Genomic DNA, 20,450 nt, shown 5'->3' on the forward strand with positions numbered 1-20,450 from the left:
ATTACCCAGCATATTTACTGAACGCCGGTTACAAGCGGGATTCAAACCCCTCGTATGTGTCCCACAAAGGTAAAGAAAAAAAAAAAGATGCAACATTACATTTTTGTGAAGAATGTTATGATGTTGCATTTCTTCCCACAATAACAATTTTAGTCTTTTACCAGGAAGCAAAAGGGTTGAGATAGTTTAGCTTCCATTGCGTCATTGAAGCGAATGTCACCACCTTGCAATCAAAGTGTTGATCCTCTCCTAATTTAGTACCTCGTTCTCCACATTGCAATTCCACGATCGCCATCAAAGCAAAGGTATTCATAACCCGGACCCCACTCCAAAACCCAAACCAAGCTATACATATATATATGTATATGTACTAGAGCTTCAGACGAACTGCAAAACTTTCTCCCAGTCAAGATCATCCAAACATCAATACTACAAAACTTAACGAGAATCGAAAAGACATGCCTGTCCCTACCACTCTTTCACACAAACACCACGACGAAATCGAGGATCAAGGTTTCACCGTTGTTCGCAACTTTTTAACGCATCAAGAAATTGACAGATACACTAAAGCCAGTGAAGATTTAGTCGACTATGCACGTGCTGGAAATTGGCCCAATGTAAGAACCAGAGGCAAGCAATTCCCACCCTGGCCCAAGAATTTCAGCCCTGATATCTGGGGAATTTCCGGTTTACTTCATCCTGACTTGGGTGAATTATCGTATCCATTCCATGATCTTTATGCCAACGACAAGATTTTGACTTTGGTTTCGGATATTTTGCAAATTGAAAAACTGGAAATATCAATGGAGTTGTTGAATATGTTGATTAATCCATTGACTGATTTCGAGTTGGATTGGCATCGTGATACAATCAAACCGGACGTTACACCTGAGGAGGAAGCGAAGGAGTTGTTGGAGTACCCTTTCGCTGGCGCTCAATTTAATTTGGCATTGACTAATGATGATTGTCTTATTGCAGTTCCTGGATCTCACAAGAGAGTGCGTACACAAGAGGAAAGAGACAAGACTGTTGATGAATCGAGAAGACAGGAGTTTATCTCTGGTCAAGTTACTGTCAATTTGAAACCTGGAGATATTGTGTTTTATAACAACAATATCTTGCATCGTGCTGCGTATTCGTCAAAGAATAAGAGATTGACTTTACATGGATCCTATGGGAATGTTGAATATGGCAAAGCTAGAGCCAAGGGAGTTTTGCAGCATGGTGTAGCTGAATGGTTGCCTCGTTTACAGCCAAAGAACCTGGACTTGGCAATGTTGAAACTGAAGTTGGTTGATTTGGCAAGAGAGTTTGAAGGTGTGAATATGGGATACGCTTTGGATGGATAAGTTTTATAATATTTTGGAGTACGTAGTTAAAGACAGGAATTCATTTGCTTTAAAATATCTCCGTTACTTTTGTATCATGCAACAATCAACAAGACTAACAATACACATAACACAACTACCAAAACACCAATGCACCAATTACTAGCCGTTTCTCTATTCCTCTCGATAAACACATTCAATCGCTTCATCCCTCTATCCAATTTATTCCCCACGTTGTCCATCTCATAGTCCAACTCATCCAACATAAACCCCTGATCCTCTAACTCATCCCCCATCATTGTAGCTTGTTGGTTTAGATTCATCATTGTTTTATGTATATCATCCAACTGCACATCTTGTTCTTGTATCAACTCTTGTTGCTGGTATGTTGTCATGTTATTACCCCCACCCGTATCTGTATCGATATTGAATGGATTCCCGTCGTCATCCTGACTTATTCGATTCGACATGGAAGTCACATCACGCAACTGCTTCTTGTTGTTGCTGCTGCTGCTGCTGCTGCTGCTGTTGTGCCATGATTGCAGCAACTGCGATATCCGCTGGTTGAGGTCTTGCAAGATGGATTGTCGTTCAGAAATATCGGTACTGGTTAGATTGAACTGGGATGGATTTTTAGCACTTTGCTCTAGGGCACTTTGTAGGTCATCCCGCATCTCTTGCAACTCTTCGTAATTGTTGCCGAAATCTTGTGTTTGTTCAGTGGTTGGTGGATGTCCTGATATCCGTTGTGATATTAGTGCTTCTAATCTGTGCACAACTGCATATGCGTCGTCTTTAACTTCATTGAATGGGTCCATGGCGATGTAGGGTTATTTGCTTGGTTGGTGGGGATTAATGCTTTAAGTGATGGAGAGTGACTTTTGGATTGTAGTTTTTCGTTTGGAATAATTTTGTGAACTCACACACACTGCAGTAAAACATCCTGACTCACTTGGCACAGATATCACTACATTCGGTTCATAGATGAATATTTCAGATATAGTTCAGGAAAAGGAGGGTACTCCTGTTGTCAATGGAGACGCAGCTGGGCAAGAGGCAGCCAATACGCAAGTCAAACAAGAACTAGCGCCTCTACAAGTACCACCACAAGAACCACCACAAGAACCACCTATAAAACAGGAAGTCAATGGTACACCACGAGGCACAACACCAACTCCTCAATTACAAACCAAACAGGTCAAGCAAGAGCCAATATCTCGTGATACCAATCTTCCGCCATTGCAAGAAATTGTGGGCGGGTCATCAATACGAAGGTACTTGAATCAACACTTGACACAACACTTGTTGGACGGATTGAAAGAAGTTGGGCAAGTCAAACCGGAAGACCCGTTGAAATACCTCGGAGAGTTCTTAATTGGAAGGTCAAATGAGGAGAGGCAATCAAGTAAAAGTGACAATTGAAGAGAGAGCTATGTAAACGTATAATATATAGAAAAGATATAAAAACAAAAAAGTATAAAAAAGTTCCTTTTTCTTACTTTGATCCCTTTTCCTCTTTTGTTTTTTGAATTCTGGAACATATGGTAGGAATGCAAAAAATGATAAAATAAAATAATGCGTTTCTTCTTCTCCCACACTGCACATTAAGCAGTAAGGCGAGTAACCAGCAAAATACTACAGGCCGGCACATGAAAACATGCTGAACCTGTTTTACCATTTCAGCTCACCACCAGTAAGGGCGGCTCCTTTAAAAACAAAACAACCTCTCTCCTCCAAACCACCTTTTCAAAACCAACACCAACAGCATCAAGCAAAACCCATAAGAGCGTATAACTAGCTTCGGGAGAAAGAAAAAAAAAACGACTAAGTCTGGGTGGTTTTGAAGTCGGACAGACCTACTCCTCCACCTCCAAACTAGTCTCATATTTATAGTATTCAAGGACTCGTCTTGAGTGTAAAGACCGCTTTTCATGCTAAAAGCTTAAAAGGTCGTGTCGTACTCAATATTCATATAATCCCAATCAGCGTGAAACATCTCAAGTTAAGCTAGACTATACAACACTGCTCTTTTTCCGCAATCTCCCCTCATCCTCCACAGACACACACACACACACACACACACACACACACACACACACCAAATGACATCTAACACGAAACTTGGACCAGAACAACTAAGGCCATACTACGATCATGACAGTTTTGATGCTGGCTATTCAGTCATCCTCAAAAAGGGTGTTGGGTTAATTGATACAAAAACAGGTAAACCGATAACAGCAAACTTATCTTCAAATGCTATAGAAAAGCAAGTGAGTGAAAGCAGCTTTGGATCGTCACCAGGGCTAATACGAAGAGCGTTCGATAGACAGGGAGGTGTAGGAATACAGTCTAACAAAGTTGCTGGGGACAAGAACTTTATATCTGATTTGGAGTTTAGCGAGTATTTCGAAGTCAACAATATGCTTGAGTTGTTAAAGAATCTATTTTGGACAATGTTTAAAGATTACGTTAAAGTGTTGCTTGCACAACCGTTGGAAATCACTCGATTGGTTTTACAAGTTGGCAAATTCAATTTCAACGCGAAAAAGAAGGATGGCAAGGAGAAACTGAAGAGATTATTGGATCTGACCCACTCATTATCTTCATCTAACGCATCTTTGAGGAGTGGGAGTGCGGGCCCTGAACCATTGGGCCAACATCATCACCAACAACTTGGCTTTGCTGAGCAGGATGAACCAATTGATTATTTCCAACCACAAAGTGATCTGCAAGTGTGGGCCAATCCAAACACTACTTATGAGCCGCCAACTCCAGCTCCACCTTCAGTCTCCGCTGACAAGTTTGTGCCACCGCCAATCAAACGATTGAGCACGAAAAAGAGACTCAGGGTGTACAAAATCCAGCCAAAATCATTGCACACTATAGAAATTATGTCTGCAATCGCCAACAAGGATTCTTTCTTGGCTTTGTTTAGAGGTGTTAATGCATCGTACCTTTATCAAGTATTGACTCATATGATTGAAGCTTACATTACCGGGTTTGTATCGCCATTTTTGGGTATTCCAGACCCCTTCTTTCTTGACTTGACTCATTCGAACGATCCGTTCAAATCTTTGTGGTTGTCAGTTTCAGCTTGTGTGCTTACCGGGTTGGTGATGATTCCGTTGGATTTGATACGTGTCAAGTTCATGATCACACAACCAACTTCGCTTGCCTTGACTAATGAAGCTTCCAATAAAGAGGATGTATTGGAGAAGGCTGCCGAAGAAGTTGTTCAAAATACAAGGTCCTTTAGAGAATCGATTAGGAATTTCCCAACATATTATTTGAAGCATCCACCCACGCCAATCATCTTTTTCACCACATTGTACCAGTTATCAACCAGTGTTTTCAGAAAAATGGCACCATATTTGTTGTACATCAAATTCAATATTGATGCTTACTCATCGCCTACGATTTACACATTTGTCAATTTGCTTTCGCTGATTGGTGAGTTCTTTGTCAAGTTGCCAGTTGAAAACTTGTTGCGGAAAGAGCAGGTTCGTTTCTTATTGGAACCAAAAGTTCATGATGAAAAGAAGGTTATTACAATTGTGAAGCCAGAAGAGAACATGATTGTGGAGTTTAATGGTGTGAGCTCGTCAGTGGATGGGGAAGAACTTACTACGATCCAGAAGGTGAAACAATTGGGATTGTTTAATGGTTGGAGAGTTGGATTGTTGAATGTTGTTGGATTCTGGGGATACAATATTTTCAAAAACAGTGGTAATCCGTTACAAGTGGAGAGGTTATAAGTATACAAATTGTAAATAGCGCATCAACATGTGAAAAACAAGAGCTTGCTTATATCTTGCAGGTTCAGTGTTTTGCTGAGTTGTATGGTTCATTACGAAGAGGGACACATTTGGTCCAGCATTCACATGCGGCGGTGTAGTTTACCAGCCACAGTTTTTCGGTTGTGAGGGTTTTTGAGGGCTTGCGTAAGATTTGTCAATTCCGCGAGCCGATCAACAATCGTATATGTAATTCCTTTCTTTTTTTTTCTTTTGCATCCACAATTTTTTCATCCTTAACTGCGATAGATATAATATGGGGCAAAACTGCCCCTACCCCAATCCCAACCCCCCTCTTTGGTATTTTTTTTTTCTTCTTCTCAAATAGGTCCTCCTTATTTGAGATTATCATCAACCTGCATCTACGCTACGCAATGGCACCATCTTCCAAGACTAATGCAAACTCCACTTCACCCAAACCAAAGAAGCAGTTGAAGCTCTTTGCTTTTGAGATGGGGTGTTCTGGACTCCAAGCACCTGGTCTTTGGAAGCACCCAAAGGATCAATCACGCAACCACAACACGATCGAGTACTGGACAAACTTGTCTCAATTACTTGAACGTGGTAAGTTTAATGGATTATTCATTGCTGATGTATTGGGACCATACGACGTGTACAATGGGCCGCGAAACTTCACTGCTGCTGCAACATCAGGCGCTCAGTTCCCCAACATTGAGCCACTGGCGTTGATCAGTGCTTGTGCTGCCGTCACTTCGAAATTGGCTTTTGGAATCACGTTTTCTACAATTAGTGAAGCACCATACCATTTTGCTAGGCGTTTGGCAACATTGGATTGGTTGACTAGGGGAAGAATTGGATGGAATGTGGTGAGCTCATATTTGGACTCGGCTGCACGAAACTTGTTGAATGGGGAGGATTTGCCACCGCATGCGGAAAGATACCAACGTGCCGAAGAGTACATTGATGTCATTTACAAATTGTTTTTGAGTTCGTGGGCTGATGATGCGGTGGAGCTTAAGGATGGGGTGTTTTCGAACCCTGACAAGATTAGAGAGATTAATCACAAGGGTAAGTGGTTCGAAGTTCCAGGCCCATTTATTGCCGAACCCAACCCGTACCAAAGATTGCCGGTGATTATCCAGGCTGGTACATCGAGTGCTGGTAAGAAATTTGCAGCTCAGCATGCTGAAGTCGTGTTTGTCACCCAGTTTGCACCTGAGGCTCTTGCCAAACTGATTACCGAGATAAAGCGTCTTGCACTTGAGGAATTTGGTCGCCCTGAAGGTTCAATCAAGTTTTTGCAATTGATCACTCCTATTATTGGCGCTACTCAAGAAGATGCAGAAGCCAAGTACAAAGAGTATCAAAGCTACGGTGATATTGAAGGTGCGCAAGCATTGTTCTCTGGCTGGACAGGTATCGATATTAGCCAATACCAGTATGGGGAAGACATCACTGCAGTCGGCACCAATGCAGTTAAATCATTCCTTGAATTGTGGAACAAGAAAGCTCCTGGTGAGCCGGAACACGTAAAGAAAACAAGAGAGCATGTTGCCAAACAAATTACCGTTGGTGGATTGGGCCCTGTTTTTTACGGGACTGCTGAGCAAGTTGCTGATGAAATTGAGCGCTGGATCGAAGTATCCGATGTTGATGGGTTCAACATAACTTACGCAGTGCAACCAACTACTTTTGAAGAAGTTGTGGAGTACTTGATTCCAGAATTACAAAAGCGTGGGTTGGTGTGGGATGATTATCCAGATATTGGACGTCCATTGACATTTAGGGAACAATTGTTTGGCAGTGATCGCCAAGATCCCGGGTTTTTGTTAGAACTGCATCCAGCTTATAAGTTGAGATGGAGTGCAGGTGAATCAAAAGAGGAGTTTGAAGGTAGGTTAAATAAGAAGCGTGCAAATGAGGATATCTGAATAGAGAAAGTAATTTATTATGTCTTTATTGCATCGTGGACTTGTTGCTCCACATGTTGGTCACAGATTGACTCAAGCATAGGCTGTGATAGAGAGCTGTTTGTAGTTGGGTTCAATGGACGCAACGACTACAAGACTACACCGGGTGTCGTCCTGGTTCACAACCACGTGCACTTCAAGCATTCAAATTGTGTGTAACTTCTGTTTGTCCTCATTTTGTTGCAGTGATAAGTAAAGGTAGTACAAACTGCAGTTTTTACCCAGATCATTTACATGTATAGACCGCCTTGTTTGGCCCACAAGGTCAAATCTATGGCATCAGAGAGTACATAAGAGATGTACTAAAGCAGCTTTGCAGTATTAGTGCAGTCGACATTTTTTCTAAATGCAGCGCTCATGTTAATACTCGCTCGCGTAATATCAAACGTAGGGATTTTCCGTCGTCAATCCATATTATTATTGCGATAAAATCGCACAAAATAAACCATTTACCCAGTTGGGGTTGCGAGTAGCCCGATTTGGGGTTTGATTAATATGCAAGTGTTATACAGTAAAGAAATAAAATATTCTTCGTTGATTCACGCTTCTGAGTGTATCCTAGTTAGAGAATTATGACCTTCTTGTCCCCCATGTGCTTATTGAAGTGGTCCCCCCCCCCCCATTAAAGCAAAGCATAGTGAGCATCTTTTTCCATTGCAATTGAAGAATATCATGATGAACAGAGGAATACCAGAAGAAGTAGACAAGAAAATAAATTCCTATTCCCGTAATTTTGGAAGTGAAACAAAGAGAAAAATGGTCTAGAACAAAAATGGGCTCAATACTTTGTACATTTGCTCTGCCAATTCCGTGTTTTTTTTTTGTAGTTTTTTTTTTCTCCACACCCTATTGCAAGCGCCAAATTATCAAAAGGTGTGGATTCAAGTAGCGTATCTCACAACGATTGTCCAGCGTGTTGATATTACCGCTTCGTTTGATGTGTTAAAAAACAGGTCTAACTTCTACTTCTTCTGGACAGAGTTTTAGTCGCAAGTTAAGGCGGGTTCAATATACATTACACAAAAAGTGAATGAATTTCAAAATATTCAGAGAGAAATTGTATGCATAGTAATACAATGTATGTATCGTATATACGAGAAAGTCTTATAGTGCAGTATAAGCTTTTTAAGACTATACATATTACCCAGAAATATTTCTCCTTCTGTATGCAATTCGATATAGATCACTACTTAGCCTGCCACTGAATCCTAGAGGCATCGCACTCACCCTATATCTATCAGCGTTGTATATATATATATATATATATATCTTTGAAAGCTCGAAAGCCAAACTCATCGGAGCCGGATACTCACCACCACAAGCAACCCTGCAAATCGATTCCCAAACAACGTCACTGATTACAATACGATATGGCAAAGACTCGATCTAGCGCTATGTTCATCAACCGACACTATATCAAACTACTAGCAACAATCGCAACAAGTAGTCTACTCATTCTCATCTACATCACAGTACAGGCGATACAAAATACACCCATACCACAAAGCACACTACTAAAGCTACAACATGAGTTGGAGACTACTATTCATGCACTGAATCTGGTTGTGTCAGACGTGACAATTGTCAAATGTCGAAGCTTCAAGTTTTGTAAAGTACCGGCAGGGTATACAACCATTAACCCATCATTGACTTTCTACAAGTATGCTACAGGTAAGCTGCAGAAGAAATTGTATGAACATGAGTATTATCTTGCATTAAAGTTGTCATCATTGGACGAAACTACAAGGATTATTGCCGGGCTATCATTGGAAAACCATGAAGGATACGAGGTTATCAAAGTCAATGACAATGAAGATGATCGGTTCTTCAAATTGTACAAAAAATACACCATCAACAACCCTGAAACCCCGTTGTCAAGAGACAGTCCTGTGCTACGGTCAGTTGATGTCTTGTTTGGTAGCAACGACTTGATAGATTCAAGATTGTTCCATCACACTTTACATTTATCCAATGAGGAGGCAGTACATCCAATTTTATCAATTTCAATGATGAGTATTGAGCAACAGGAAGAGTATCAGAAGCAGATTTCCCAAGAGGCTAAAAGTTTAGTTAAACAAGATCAAATATTGGAAACGAGTCAGGAGAAATACAAAGTGATGCAATTATCAGACTTGCATTTTGGACAGGATTTGGGTAGATGTAGCAGAACAGGGGGGAGCGATGCCGGTACTGCAACTGATATGAAATGCAGTTCTGATTTGAAAACTTTGAAATTTATCGAATCAACAATACAGCAAGAACACCCCGACTTGATTGTTATCACCGGTGACCTAATTGATGTTGAACGATCGTTGGATTACAAGTCCATATTGTTAAAGAGTTTGCAGCCGATCTTGGCGTCAAATACGAAATTCATTTACACATTTGGGGACGAAGTGCCTAGCAAAGAAGATAAATCAACAATTGTAGAGTTTTTGTCGTCTTTACCCAATTGTCTCAACACGTTTGTACCATTTGCTGATTCAAATCTACATGGGGTTACCAATGACAATCTTCAAATATTCAATAAAGTGACAAGGGAAAAGGATCAAGTTGACGAACAAACAATATCGATAACCATACTCGACTCGCAAGATCATCTCATTGATGAAACACAAATCAACTACTTGTACCGCATTAACAACGACTTCACATCCACTGATTACAAACTACTCTTTTTCCACTACCCTATCCCACAATATCGTCCCGCCGGCACATTCAAAATCATTGGGTCCTACAATGAAAAACACCCACTCGACACCAAGACCAATGTGAAGTTCCATGACGATATAATCAATTGTCGATACCAAGTATTGTCAGTTGGACACGAACATGAAAATGATGCATGTATCCTTTCGGAATTGGCCAAAAAACCAAAAAAGACTTCAAGAACAAAAGAAGGTGGTGACAATGTGCCGTCAATTTGGTTGTGTTATAATTCAATCACGGGTGATTCGGGTGTAACTACAATCCATCAAGAATATGTGCGCAAGATTAGACTATTTGAGGTTGACTTTGAGAAAAGGAGGATATTGAGTTGGAAGAGGAAAGAGAATGACAAGGATGTCTTGGAGCCTCAGTTGATATATCAAAGTAAATAGAGTAAAGGTGAATAGCGACTTCCAAGCTCTTTCGTATATTATCTCGCTCTTGCCAAAGAAGAAAAAAAATAAAAAAAAAAAGTGTGCTCAAACCCTCTCATCTCAACTTATCTCATCTCTGAATATTGAACCAATCTTTTCACCATATCTCGCAACTCAACCATGGGTAAAGCCAAAAAGACTAGAAAATTTGCCGCTGTCAAACGTACATTATCCAAAAAGGATCCGCGTCTAACGCAAAACAAATCAGTCAACCCCAACCAACTATCGAAACAATCACAACAAAAGGATCCAGAATTGACCCAGCATGTACCACAAGTGTCGTCGGCGCTTTTCTTCAAATTCAACGAGGCTATCAAGCCGCCATACCAAGTGTTGATCGATACGAATTTCATCAACTTCAGTATCCAAAAGAAGATTGACATTATACGAGGCTTGATGGATTGTTTGATGGCGAAATGTATACCTATAATCACCGATTGCGTTATGGCCGAATTGGAGAAGTTGGGGGCCAAGTACAGAATAGCGTTGAAGCTAGCCAAGGACCCACGCATCCAACGGTTGAGCTGCAGTCATCCGGGGACGTATGCGGATGATTGTCTTGTTAATCGAGTGATGCAGCACAAGTGTTTTATAGTGGCTACGAATGATGCTGATTTGAAGAGAAGGATTAGGAAAGTTCCTGGTGTGCCGCTTATTAGTGTTGGTGGACATTCGTATGTAGTGGAGAGATTGCCCGACGTGTTTTAGGTGGGGAAAATATTATTATCAGTTTATGTGTTTATGGAATGTACAGATGGACGTGTTTCAGAGGAGTTTTGGTGTAGGAGGGATACCAGTTCTTATCATGCTGTCTATGCTAGTCTTGCACAAGCCAACTGCTATTCGTTCACAATTTTTTCTTTCCCGCATTACCTATCCTTTTTTTTATTTTTTTTTTTTTGGCAGCCACAAGATAGTTTTATGACAAATTACTTCCTGTTCAATGCTCTCAGAGTGGGATACATCATTCGCTGTTTAGCTGCTACAAAGTCTCAGTCATGTACGACAAACCATATCATCATCGGAACCAGTCAGCCTTAGAGCCCAGAAGCTACCATAATTTCAAAAGTACACCAAAACCAATAACACCAGCAAAAGCACAAGCACAAGCACAAGCAAAAGCAAAAGCAAAAGCACTGGCAACTTCTTCTTCATTCATCAAACGGAGACAAACACCCAACTTGACAGCCTCAGTTCCAACTGCATCACCTACAACTCAACCACCATTGACTCTTGATGCCATCTTCATTCATTTGCAGCAAGTACATTACCATTTAGTAGATTTCGCACCTATAAAATTGCCACCCCCATATCAAATAACTTTGAATCATGCTCGAAATTGGACAAGGAAGCAAGAGCAAGGAGAGGGAGATGTAATGGCAAAAGTCATGAAAGATATGGGTATTTCCAAGAAATGGAAACAAACGTCATTACCTGTATCGAGACCAGTCACTGCAACTGCCACCACCACCACCACCACAACAACAACAACAACAACAACAACAAAATCAAAATCAAAATCGACAATAACTGGCACTCCGCGGACTGGTGTTTCTGGTATTTCCTTTGAATCGAAATTTTACAACTTGCTAAACCAGTATAACTTGTTGATGGAGTTGATACTTGCCAAAAACAATGATATCAACATGCTCAAATTCAAGCTTTGTAGTTTGATCAATACCGTTGCATTGAGACTAGAGAACTTGGATCTGGGGGAAGGCAGAATTGGAGAATTTGAAGCCCCAATGCAGCAAGAAGATGGAGTAGAAGGAGGTGAGTTTGACATTGGTGAAAGTTTCGACGAGTCCTTTTCTAATACTGCCAATCTTGGTGATCATCATAGTGAATCTAATTTCCAACGCAAGATGGATGAGATCAGTCGGGAATTGATGGAGATTTTCAATCCTCAAGAAGAGTTTGAGTCAGTAACTGCTGATTCAACTACAATTGATTCATATATCTTACGCAAGAACAAGGCCAACAGTTGAAGAGACTTTTGAAGGTTGAAGTGGTACCTTGTTATTTGGGTAGGACAGTAAGTTTAGGTATATAGGAAAAATAGTGACACTCGTGGTCAGTTGCATTTGACTTGTGTAGTACTCTCTTTTGTTTACGTCGCTCAAGTGTTCAACAGCAGAGCTCAAGTGTTGCATGCACTTCATCCTGCAGAAACAATCATTTCTTAGGACATATACATCCCCCCCTCAATGGCTTATTGTTCTTTACTCCTCTATTCAAGTTCTACTTCAAACATTGAGTATGTGTGTGTGTGTGTGTGTGTGTTAATCAGTTGTTTGTGCTAGTCTCGCTTGTTTTACATCTGTCAAATTTTATAGCCAGCCATCCTTGTCACAAATTACCCAAACGAGTTTTTCTTTTTTTCTTTTTTCGTCAACCTAGGCCTATAATGGTAGAGATTTAAAGTAAAGATAGGGTGGTTTTAGATATTATTCCTGAAAAGAGTAGCCTATGCAACTGGGATAATTTCCTTCTTTTATTTTTTTTTGGCGTTGTTAACATTTCGGAATATCTGGAACCTTATCACACTCGACGGAATCGGTGACCAATTAGACAATAATGATGTCATGCATTCCCGAGTCAGAATACCCTTTATGTCAAAGTGACTATACCCTGCCACTTCTCTATTCGTGCTTTAAATCATCACCCATATGCTGCATTTTTGCGTGGCGAGAGATAAAGCCAAGAGATCCACTACAAGACACTATTTCGAAACGTAATTAAGTTTTGAAATTAAGATTATATTCTATATAATTGTCTCCATGGTAATCCTTGTTGGACAAACCACAACGATCAACCAAGAGTTCTTAAACAACAAAAGCAAGACAAAAAGGCAATAAAAACAACGCAAGAACTGTTGTATTTACATTAAAAAAGAAAAAAAAAAATGTATAAAGTAAACCCTTTTTGCAACAAAAAAACAACAACTTTGAGCTGAATAAATAAATGTGATAATATGGGAACAAAAAAAAATTGAAATTATTAGAATGTGAAGACTATGCTGAAAGTATTTCTGCAAACCTCTCAGAACACAAAGCTCTCTTATAAGTTAGTGTAGTTTATTAAAAGCATTGAGTCTGTGTCTGTGGTTTGACCTCATAATACAACAAAAAACAAAAAACAAAAAACAAGACATAAAAAAAATGCGGTAGTGGTGAGTAGTAGTAGTAGTAGCAGTTAAACAGCAACAGCACGCTTAGTACAACAAAGCGACAGCAGCAGCAACCAAAGCAGCACCACCGTAGATGTTAGCGTTAGGAGCGTTAGCAGCGTTACCTGAAGCTCCAGAACCACCGGTTGAGTTGGAACCAGCACCTCCAGTGGAGTTAGAACCAGCAGCACCACCGGTAGAGTTAGAACCAGCAGCACCAGTGGAGTTGGATACAGCACCTCCGGTTGAGTTGGAAGATTTAGCTTGGATAGCACCGACCAAGGCCAATGAAGCGATAACTTGAGTGAATTGCATTGTTGTAGATAATGTGTGGCTTTGTTAAAGTGTAAAAACTGGTTAGCTGAATAAGAGGAAAAGAAAAACTAAAAGGAAGCTTTAGAATTGTCTTTGGATATTGAGGTCCCTTTATATAATCTCTAGATTTTACCGTTAAAGAAGAAGAAGAAGAAAAAATTTAATTGTACAGAGGGAACACACGCTGTGAGAATATTAAAATTGTGTTTTGTGTTTTTTCTTTAAAAAAAAAAATTTTCTTACTCAGGCGTGATTTTTTTCTTTTATTATTTTTTCTTTTATTATTTTTTTTATTTTTTTTTGGTTAGTCTTGTTTTGTGTTGAGTCATACTCGCATGAAAAACAAAAGAAAAAAAGAAATTCATGGTAGTGTGTAAAAGTACTGCATATAGGCGCACTTATTAGTATGTTACATTCTCTGCTTATTATTGTATTTTTAGGATTCCTGGCTTCGGATACACGACCTACACATTGTGATGAAGGCTTAGACGTATTTTTTTGGGAAGTTATTTTTAGACACTGATTCACGTGCCAATGTGTAGACTTATTTTTCCTAATTGGGTTAATTTATTATCGTTTTTGGCAATGATTCACACCTTTACATCAATACTTTACAAGAAAAAACATCCTTCTTTTTTTTTTTATTATTATTTTATTTTTTTTGTAGCGTGGCCCTGGTTAAGATTTTGAATTCTTTTTGATTGCTCTTGATACAATATTTTGTTCTCTTTTTTTTAAAGGAAAACCATCACCTGCAGTACTACATAATATAGTGAAACTCTTGTGCATGTACATAGCCCCGACCAGCCAAGTATCACCCCCCCCCCCCAAAAAAAAAAAAAAAAAAAAAAACTCGTTGTTTATTCCGCCTTAATCTCTTTAACAAGCAGAATAATTAATAACGCATCTTTGGTAATTTGCCACCACGAACTCAACGTGCGCAGAGCCACAGTCTACGCCTCTTTTGAACGGAGGTGTGTGAAGGTACATTCAAATACCCTCTCAATAAATCTCTCTAAACTAATGCAAGCAGTCTCTGTTGTTTCTACCATTGTCACTGCTTTCTATATTATGTTAACTAACCTTAGCAAGTCTACACTCTATAGTTCGAGAAACCTGGCGGCCCTAGTGGCAAACAAAGTTCATTTCTGAAATCTGAAATCTATATTCAATTACATTTTGTGCTAGATACAGTTTTGCGTAATACTTGACGTAAGTAGAGAAAATCCACGTGTATTGTATTAATTTCATCATTAACCAAATTAAGTTAAACTGAAGGATACAGTAACTACAGTTGTATTTTCAAGAGGTTGGAATAGACTTGTATTGCAGTTGTTCAAAAAGGAGTAAAAGATACAATGCTCCAGAAGAGCAAAAGGAAAATAGGGGGTGTCGTTTGCCCCACTTCCTCCACTTTAGACCCCCACCCGCACCGCAGAAACAAAAAAGACAAAAAAGACAAAAAAAAAGAGAGAGAGAGCGAGAGAGAGAGCGAGAGAGAGAGCGAGAGAGAGAGAAAATAAAATCGTACGAAAGTTACGTAATGGCAAACATCTCTATAATTTTCATCTCTATAATTTATCCGAAGTGATAAAATAATAAAAAAATAAAATATCAATCTCAAACGTTTGGATTTGGTGTTTCATGCTTAATCTTCTTCTTGTTCTTCCTTTTCAGCCAACTTTGTGAATGCTGTGACAATAGATGTGTGTATTGCGTTGATGAGGACGATGATTCAAGACGACTCAACTACGAGAAGTAAAAAATTTCGCAATGCGCAATCTGGGGCCAACGTGGTTGATTTTGATTTCCTTCTATAAGGCGGCAAACAAATCATAATCTTCTGCAATATTCTTCTATGCCACACAACAAAGCAACAAAATGTGTCTCCTTTTGCGTTGGACAAAGTGGGGAAAAGTAGACTTAAAAAACGTATTACCATCGTGCCATTTAAAAAAAAAAACAAAAAAAGACAAAAAGAAAAAGTTCGCTCTTACCAGAACCTTCAAACTCGAGCTGGTATGCCTCCAACCCCTACTCACTAAGGGCACGTCTATTACAGGGCAACTTATCCCCCTCCCCCAATATCTCTTTTTGCTTCCCTTGTATCAGCTTTTTGCCAGCGAGAATCTGCAGTTACTTATCTTTCCCTGTTAGTGCGGCTGGGGCCAAGGTGCAAAAATAACAAAAGAGAAAACAAAATTAGTTATCTTTTCCAAACAGCACGACCTTACAGAACAGTTTAGATTAAAATTGTCGTTTCTTTTTTTTTTTTTTTTTTTTTGACAGCAACAAAGAAAAAATAAATATATTAAAAAGGGGGGGCTGTGTGAATATTACACAATCTTGGGCAAAGCTTAATAACGTATGCTCACACACACCAAAGAAATGAGGAGGACATCATATTTTCTAATAGACTTATCCTGCAGTGAGGGTGGTGACGTGAGCTAAGGAGTATGGGCTGGCTATCGTGTGTTACTGAGTATACACAGAAAACACAGGTGTTGACACAACATGCAGACTCTTTTCACCCCCAATTATGACCTTCGTTTTATGCGCATTGTATTTAGCAAAGCAAAAAAAAAATAAAAACAATAAAAACGCGAAAATCTCGAGAGAAAAAAAAAAAAAAGAATAAAAATAAAAAAAAGACGAAAGGGGGGCGCAGTTGTAAGAAGGTATGAAAATGTCTAATACGCGAAAAACACGAAAAACACGAAATTCACGAAATTCATTATAGACGAAAATAGGGGAAAATGTAGTTTTGAGCTAGAAGCAACAATATAACCCCACTATTAGAGACTTCCTTTGTCGTATTATATTTGACCTCGTCTATATTCGAAAAAAGAGAGAGAACTCCCTTAAACAATAGCAAGAAACAAGCAGAACAACAGACGAAGCCTTCTCGCTGTCTTTGTGGACAATAGGACAGTGGTATTGACAGGGAGTCCTCTGATCTCGCTTTCAGAGTAGTGTATCAACACAAACCATCCGTCACGCTATTCAAGCTACACTTCAATCATAACTCGTGTAATTGAGCACCTGAGTCACTTTGGCAGAGTAATGTTTTGTGCATTATGCATGAGTGAGCAAGGGGACTGTGTTGTTCGTAACTTCCTCTGTTTTCCCCAGTATCTTCAAGACCCCAGATCTGTAACGTGTAGCTTGATGGTAATTTAAAGAGGACAGATAGAGGTGAATGGGCATAGCCAATGCCATGTCAACGACTGACTATTACTGTTTCCGTTGGATGGTTCTGTACTTCAAAGCGAACAAAGCTTTTATTTGCATCCACACTTTTGAATAGCAGGTCACCACTTCCCTACTTGCTTTTGTTTTCGGTCAATAACTGTTTCGCGATCCCTCATCCAAATCAACCTGTTTAATTTCTAGCGTCACTTATCGGGAGCTTCTGTACTTTTTGCAACCAAACCTAAACAAAATAAAAATTCAAATGAAAAAAATAACATGAAATGATTAACTTTTGGGGAAACTCGAACTTAGCATATCAAAATTTCTTGTATCCTTTTGCTAGTTGTTGCCACCCAGATTTTCCACGTTTAATGCTAGCCACAAAGATGCCACCTCATAGATTTGGGAATCTATAACCCACTAGATAAGGATCCTCATCTTTACTAATGACGTAACAAGAGAGAAAGAAAGTCCTTTGAGGCCTTCCCAGCTTGCAGGACACCACACTTGGATTCATACTGGTTCCTTTCTTCCACTTTCTTGAACTCGGCTATTTTGCTTCGCCATCGATAAACTACTCCATCATGACTATAGTTCGCAAGCTTTTTGATAGATTGAACCTAGAGCCAAGAGCACATGGTAAAAATAAAGCAGAGAAAAACTATAATCCATACATTGACAAACCTGTTTCTCAAGTGAATATAGATGACAATGGTGGTGAAAGAAGGGGAGTTAAAAAGAGTGCAGTTTCTTTACCAAATAAACAGGTGGAATCACTTGTAGGTGGGAGTGCAAATACCGATCAAGAGCTGTTGACAACATCCTCGAAACCGTATTCGTCCTTCAAGCTGGTGTCACCGATATCCCCTATCCTTTCAATCAGACAGAGTTTTGCCACTGAAAAGAACCATACAGACAAAGGAATTAGGAAGGAGGTGCAATCAGCAACAGCAACAGCAACAGCAACAGCAACAGCAACAGCAACAGCAACAGCAACAGCAACAGCAACAGCAACAGCAACAGCAACACCAGCACCCGCACCAACGCCAGCGCCACCCGACTCGGTCTCCTCCTTGGATTTACTGCCAATTGGGTCAACCTCTTCAATCACCCTGAGCTTCAATCTACCCACCCTTGCACTACACGATGCCTTTTACTCACTAGTTAAAGTTGACAAGCTCAAGTTTTCCCATCGTGGTACTTTGTTGAACTTCAAAACAAGACAAACAAATGAACTGGATGTCTTTGTTTGTGATGAAAATGGTAGAGCGATTAAAGAGAGAAGGAGTAAACGGAAAAGAAGAAGCATTCGAAGAAAGATGAGTTTGAGCAGTGAGGGTGCTCGTGCTCGTGAAAAGGAGAATGGTGGCGAAGTGATTGATACTGTGGGATCGGCTAGAAGGGGAGTTGGTGCAGGAGACAATGCATCATTTTTATCCATTGCAACCACTGCTACAACAGCCACTACGATGACTGCATCAATCAATGGAGAAAGGAGTGCTAATTTGAGGTACAAGGCAATGACACCAATTGTTGCAAGATCAAGTTACACAAATTCAACCACAACCAAAACTCGACAAGACTCATGCAAACATAGTAATGGATCGGCCAAAGCTGGTTCAAATGGTTACCCCAACTTACCACCTGCTGCAATTTCTGCACCTGTCACAGCTCGCGGTAATACTGCACCACTTACACCTCACAATTCACCTGCTAGGTTCGGTAGTCGATTTGATCCTTGTTTCAATATCAACAACTTCAAAGTCAACATTATCCCAGATGTAGCTTCCTACCAACCAAGCTTTCTCAAGAAGCGGAGCTCAATGCGCACGTTGGAATCAAGAGTAGCCACGCCCAATACAATTACAAACACCACAAACACCACAAACACCACAAACACCACCAATAACAGTAATGCCACTAAAGTACCTACCGAATCATCATTGACTTCGTCAACGTCGCCGTTGGTCGATGATTCCAAGTCCACGGCAGCTTCATTCCATCACCAACAGGTTGAGTTTGGCAAGAAGTTTACTTGTGTTGTTGAAGAAGGATTGAAATCGTCCTCGCTTAGTGCACATGCGTCCATTCGTGACATCAAGACTGAATGTGGAGACATTGCTACCGGTGGAACAAACCGAGATGATACTGGTCCTATTGCTACTGGCGCCGTCTCGGGTGTTGATAGTGACTATGGAACTGACGTACAACTGCTGACACTGATGCAATTGCTGCAATATGACGTTGATTGCCGAGAATTCGAGGAGCATATGCCATTATTAGGTAAAAAGAGAGGAATGAATAACGCAAGTAAAGCCGAGAGAGGAGCAAACTATAAACAAACAAATGAACTGACTACTACATCCTGTGATGAGTCTCAAGATCTTGTCACTGGTACGCGGGAAACTGAAAGTCAGGGCAACAGTAACTACGGTCACAAATGGTTTGTGCAAGTGAGGGATCGACTCCATTGTTATTATAATGCGAAATTGACCAAGTTGAAACTAATCAAGCTGCATCATCAAAGAAGTAAAAAAATGGATGGATTCGTTGTGGAAAAGGAACAAATGAAATCTATGCTTGACCATGATGAAGCTGGTGCTGGTGCTGGTGCTGGTGCTGTTGTCGCTACGACACCAAATACTTCCAATCCAATGCCAAATTTGCAACTTGGGTTGTATTCGCACATAAACGAGCAATTACTGAAGATCAATGTCGTCGACGATACCCACAACAATGATGATTCTACCGGTGATGGTGAACCTGATCTCTTAGATTCAAATCACTTTCCAGCATGCATTGTTGATTCCGATGGGTTTTACGTTGCTGATGAAACTGAAAAAGAGAATGATTTGACAGGTGCAATTTATTTCATCAAAAATAATAAGGAGGAAGTTCATCATGAAGTTGGTGTTGGGGACGGTAATGGAACAACGGTCGCCACTGCAGCCACTGCAGCCACATCAGCCACTACATGCAATACAATTGCCGCTTCAACATCTATGCGCATCTCCAAAGCTTCTTATTATCATCGACAGCAATTGCAGCGACAATTCGAATTTGCTCCGCTGCTGTTGACGAGAAACAAGAATAGAGCCGGCTGTAACCATAATACCACTGCCACTAATATTCATGTACCATCTAATGCAATGCAAGGAGTGGCCAAATTTGATGCAAACTCAACCAAGCTGAAACTGATGATGACTATGATGATGGTAAAGACTATGGCGAGTGCGCACGCACAAGCGCAAACCCAGGCGATTGAATTAAATTCTCTTTGTGAAGTTGAGTGGTCCAGTTCTAATGATGGTGATGATGAGCAAAGTTTTGGTGGGCGATTTGATAGTGATGTTGCGTCTAGTGTCGTCAGTTTAGATGCTTGAACGAGAGGGAGGGAAGGGGGGGTGAGCTTTTACGAACGTTATTAGAGTATATGCTCTGGTTTAGTGTATTTAGATCTCGAGACAACGTTTTGGTTGTGTTTACACAGCATTTGACAAGACAATGAGGAGAGATTGTTGCGAAAAATGTCAGTAGATAAAATCTTTGCCTCACAACTGCATGCACATTCATTGGGT

General features: G+C 40.2%; 9 protein-coding genes across 9 annotated transcripts; 7 read left to right on the plus strand and 2 right to left on the minus strand. All coding sequences in view use genetic code 12, as the record gives it.

Annotated features, from left to right (window-relative positions):
• Positions 1–458: 458 nt before the first annotated feature.
• On the plus strand, positions 459–1,349 carry KGF57_002999 (uncharacterized protein; the record flags this gene model as incomplete). Its single annotated transcript, XM_051752374.1, has 1 exon — positions 459–1,349. The coding sequence occupies one exon, from the start codon at positions 459–461 to the stop codon at positions 1,347–1,349; it is 891 nt and encodes a 296-aa protein (XP_051608436.1).
• Positions 1,350–1,423: 74 nt separating this feature from the next.
• KGF57_003000 (uncharacterized protein) lies at positions 1,424–2,146 on the minus strand (the record flags this gene model as incomplete). The annotated part of the gene is made up of 1 exon (XM_051752375.1): positions 1,424–2,146. One exon carries the CDS (start codon positions 2,144–2,146, stop codon positions 1,424–1,426), a length of 723 nt encoding a protein of 240 aa, XP_051608437.1.
• A 166-nt stretch (positions 2,147–2,312) lies between these two features.
• Positions 2,313–2,750, plus strand: SDC1 (Sdc1p; the record flags this gene model as incomplete). Its single annotated transcript, XM_051752376.1, has 1 exon — positions 2,313–2,750. The coding sequence occupies one exon, from the start codon at positions 2,313–2,315 to the stop codon at positions 2,748–2,750; it is 438 nt and encodes a 145-aa protein (XP_051608438.1).
• Positions 2,751–3,430: 680 nt separating this feature from the next.
• Positions 3,431–5,083, plus strand: KGF57_003002 (uncharacterized protein; the record flags this gene model as incomplete). The annotated part of the gene is made up of 1 exon (XM_051752377.1): positions 3,431–5,083. The coding sequence occupies one exon, from the start codon at positions 3,431–3,433 to the stop codon at positions 5,081–5,083; it is 1,653 nt and encodes a 550-aa protein (XP_051608439.1).
• Positions 5,084–5,496: 413 nt separating this feature from the next.
• On the plus strand, positions 5,497–7,014 carry KGF57_003003 (uncharacterized protein; the record flags this gene model as incomplete). Its single annotated transcript, XM_051752378.1, has 1 exon — positions 5,497–7,014. The coding sequence occupies one exon, from the start codon at positions 5,497–5,499 to the stop codon at positions 7,012–7,014; it is 1,518 nt and encodes a 505-aa protein (XP_051608440.1).
• A 1,409-nt stretch (positions 7,015–8,423) lies between these two features.
• Positions 8,424–10,154, plus strand: KGF57_003004 (uncharacterized protein; the record flags this gene model as incomplete). The annotated part of the gene is made up of 1 exon (XM_051752379.1): positions 8,424–10,154. One exon carries the CDS (start codon positions 8,424–8,426, stop codon positions 10,152–10,154), a length of 1,731 nt encoding a protein of 576 aa, XP_051608441.1.
• Positions 10,155–10,316: 162 nt separating this feature from the next.
• KGF57_003005 (rRNA-processing FCF1 family protein) lies at positions 10,317–12,184 on the plus strand (the record flags this gene model as incomplete). The annotated part of the gene is made up of 2 exons (XM_051752380.1): positions 10,317–10,870; positions 11,176–12,184. 2 exons carry the CDS (start codon positions 10,317–10,319, stop codon positions 12,182–12,184), a joined length of 1,563 nt encoding a protein of 520 aa, XP_051608442.1.
• Positions 12,185–13,410: 1,226 nt separating this feature from the next.
• On the minus strand, positions 13,411–13,680 carry PGA56 (Pga56p; the record flags this gene model as incomplete). Its single annotated transcript, XM_051752381.1, has 1 exon — positions 13,411–13,680. The coding sequence occupies one exon, from the start codon at positions 13,678–13,680 to the stop codon at positions 13,411–13,413; it is 270 nt and encodes an 89-aa protein (XP_051608443.1).
• Positions 13,681–17,456: 3,776 nt separating this feature from the next.
• Positions 17,457–20,255, plus strand: KGF57_003007 (uncharacterized protein; the record flags this gene model as incomplete). Its single annotated transcript, XM_051752382.1, has 1 exon — positions 17,457–20,255. The coding sequence occupies one exon, from the start codon at positions 17,457–17,459 to the stop codon at positions 20,253–20,255; it is 2,799 nt and encodes a 932-aa protein (XP_051608444.1).
• Between the last annotated feature and the right edge of the window lie 195 nt (positions 20,256–20,450).

The sequence above is a fragment of the Candida theae genome (assembly GCF_024610275.1).
Source record: "Candida theae strain CBS 12239 chromosome Unknown scaffold2, whole genome shotgun sequence".
In the NCBI taxonomy this organism is placed as follows: domain Eukaryota; kingdom Fungi; phylum Ascomycota; class Pichiomycetes; order Serinales; family Debaryomycetaceae; genus Lodderomyces; species Lodderomyces theae.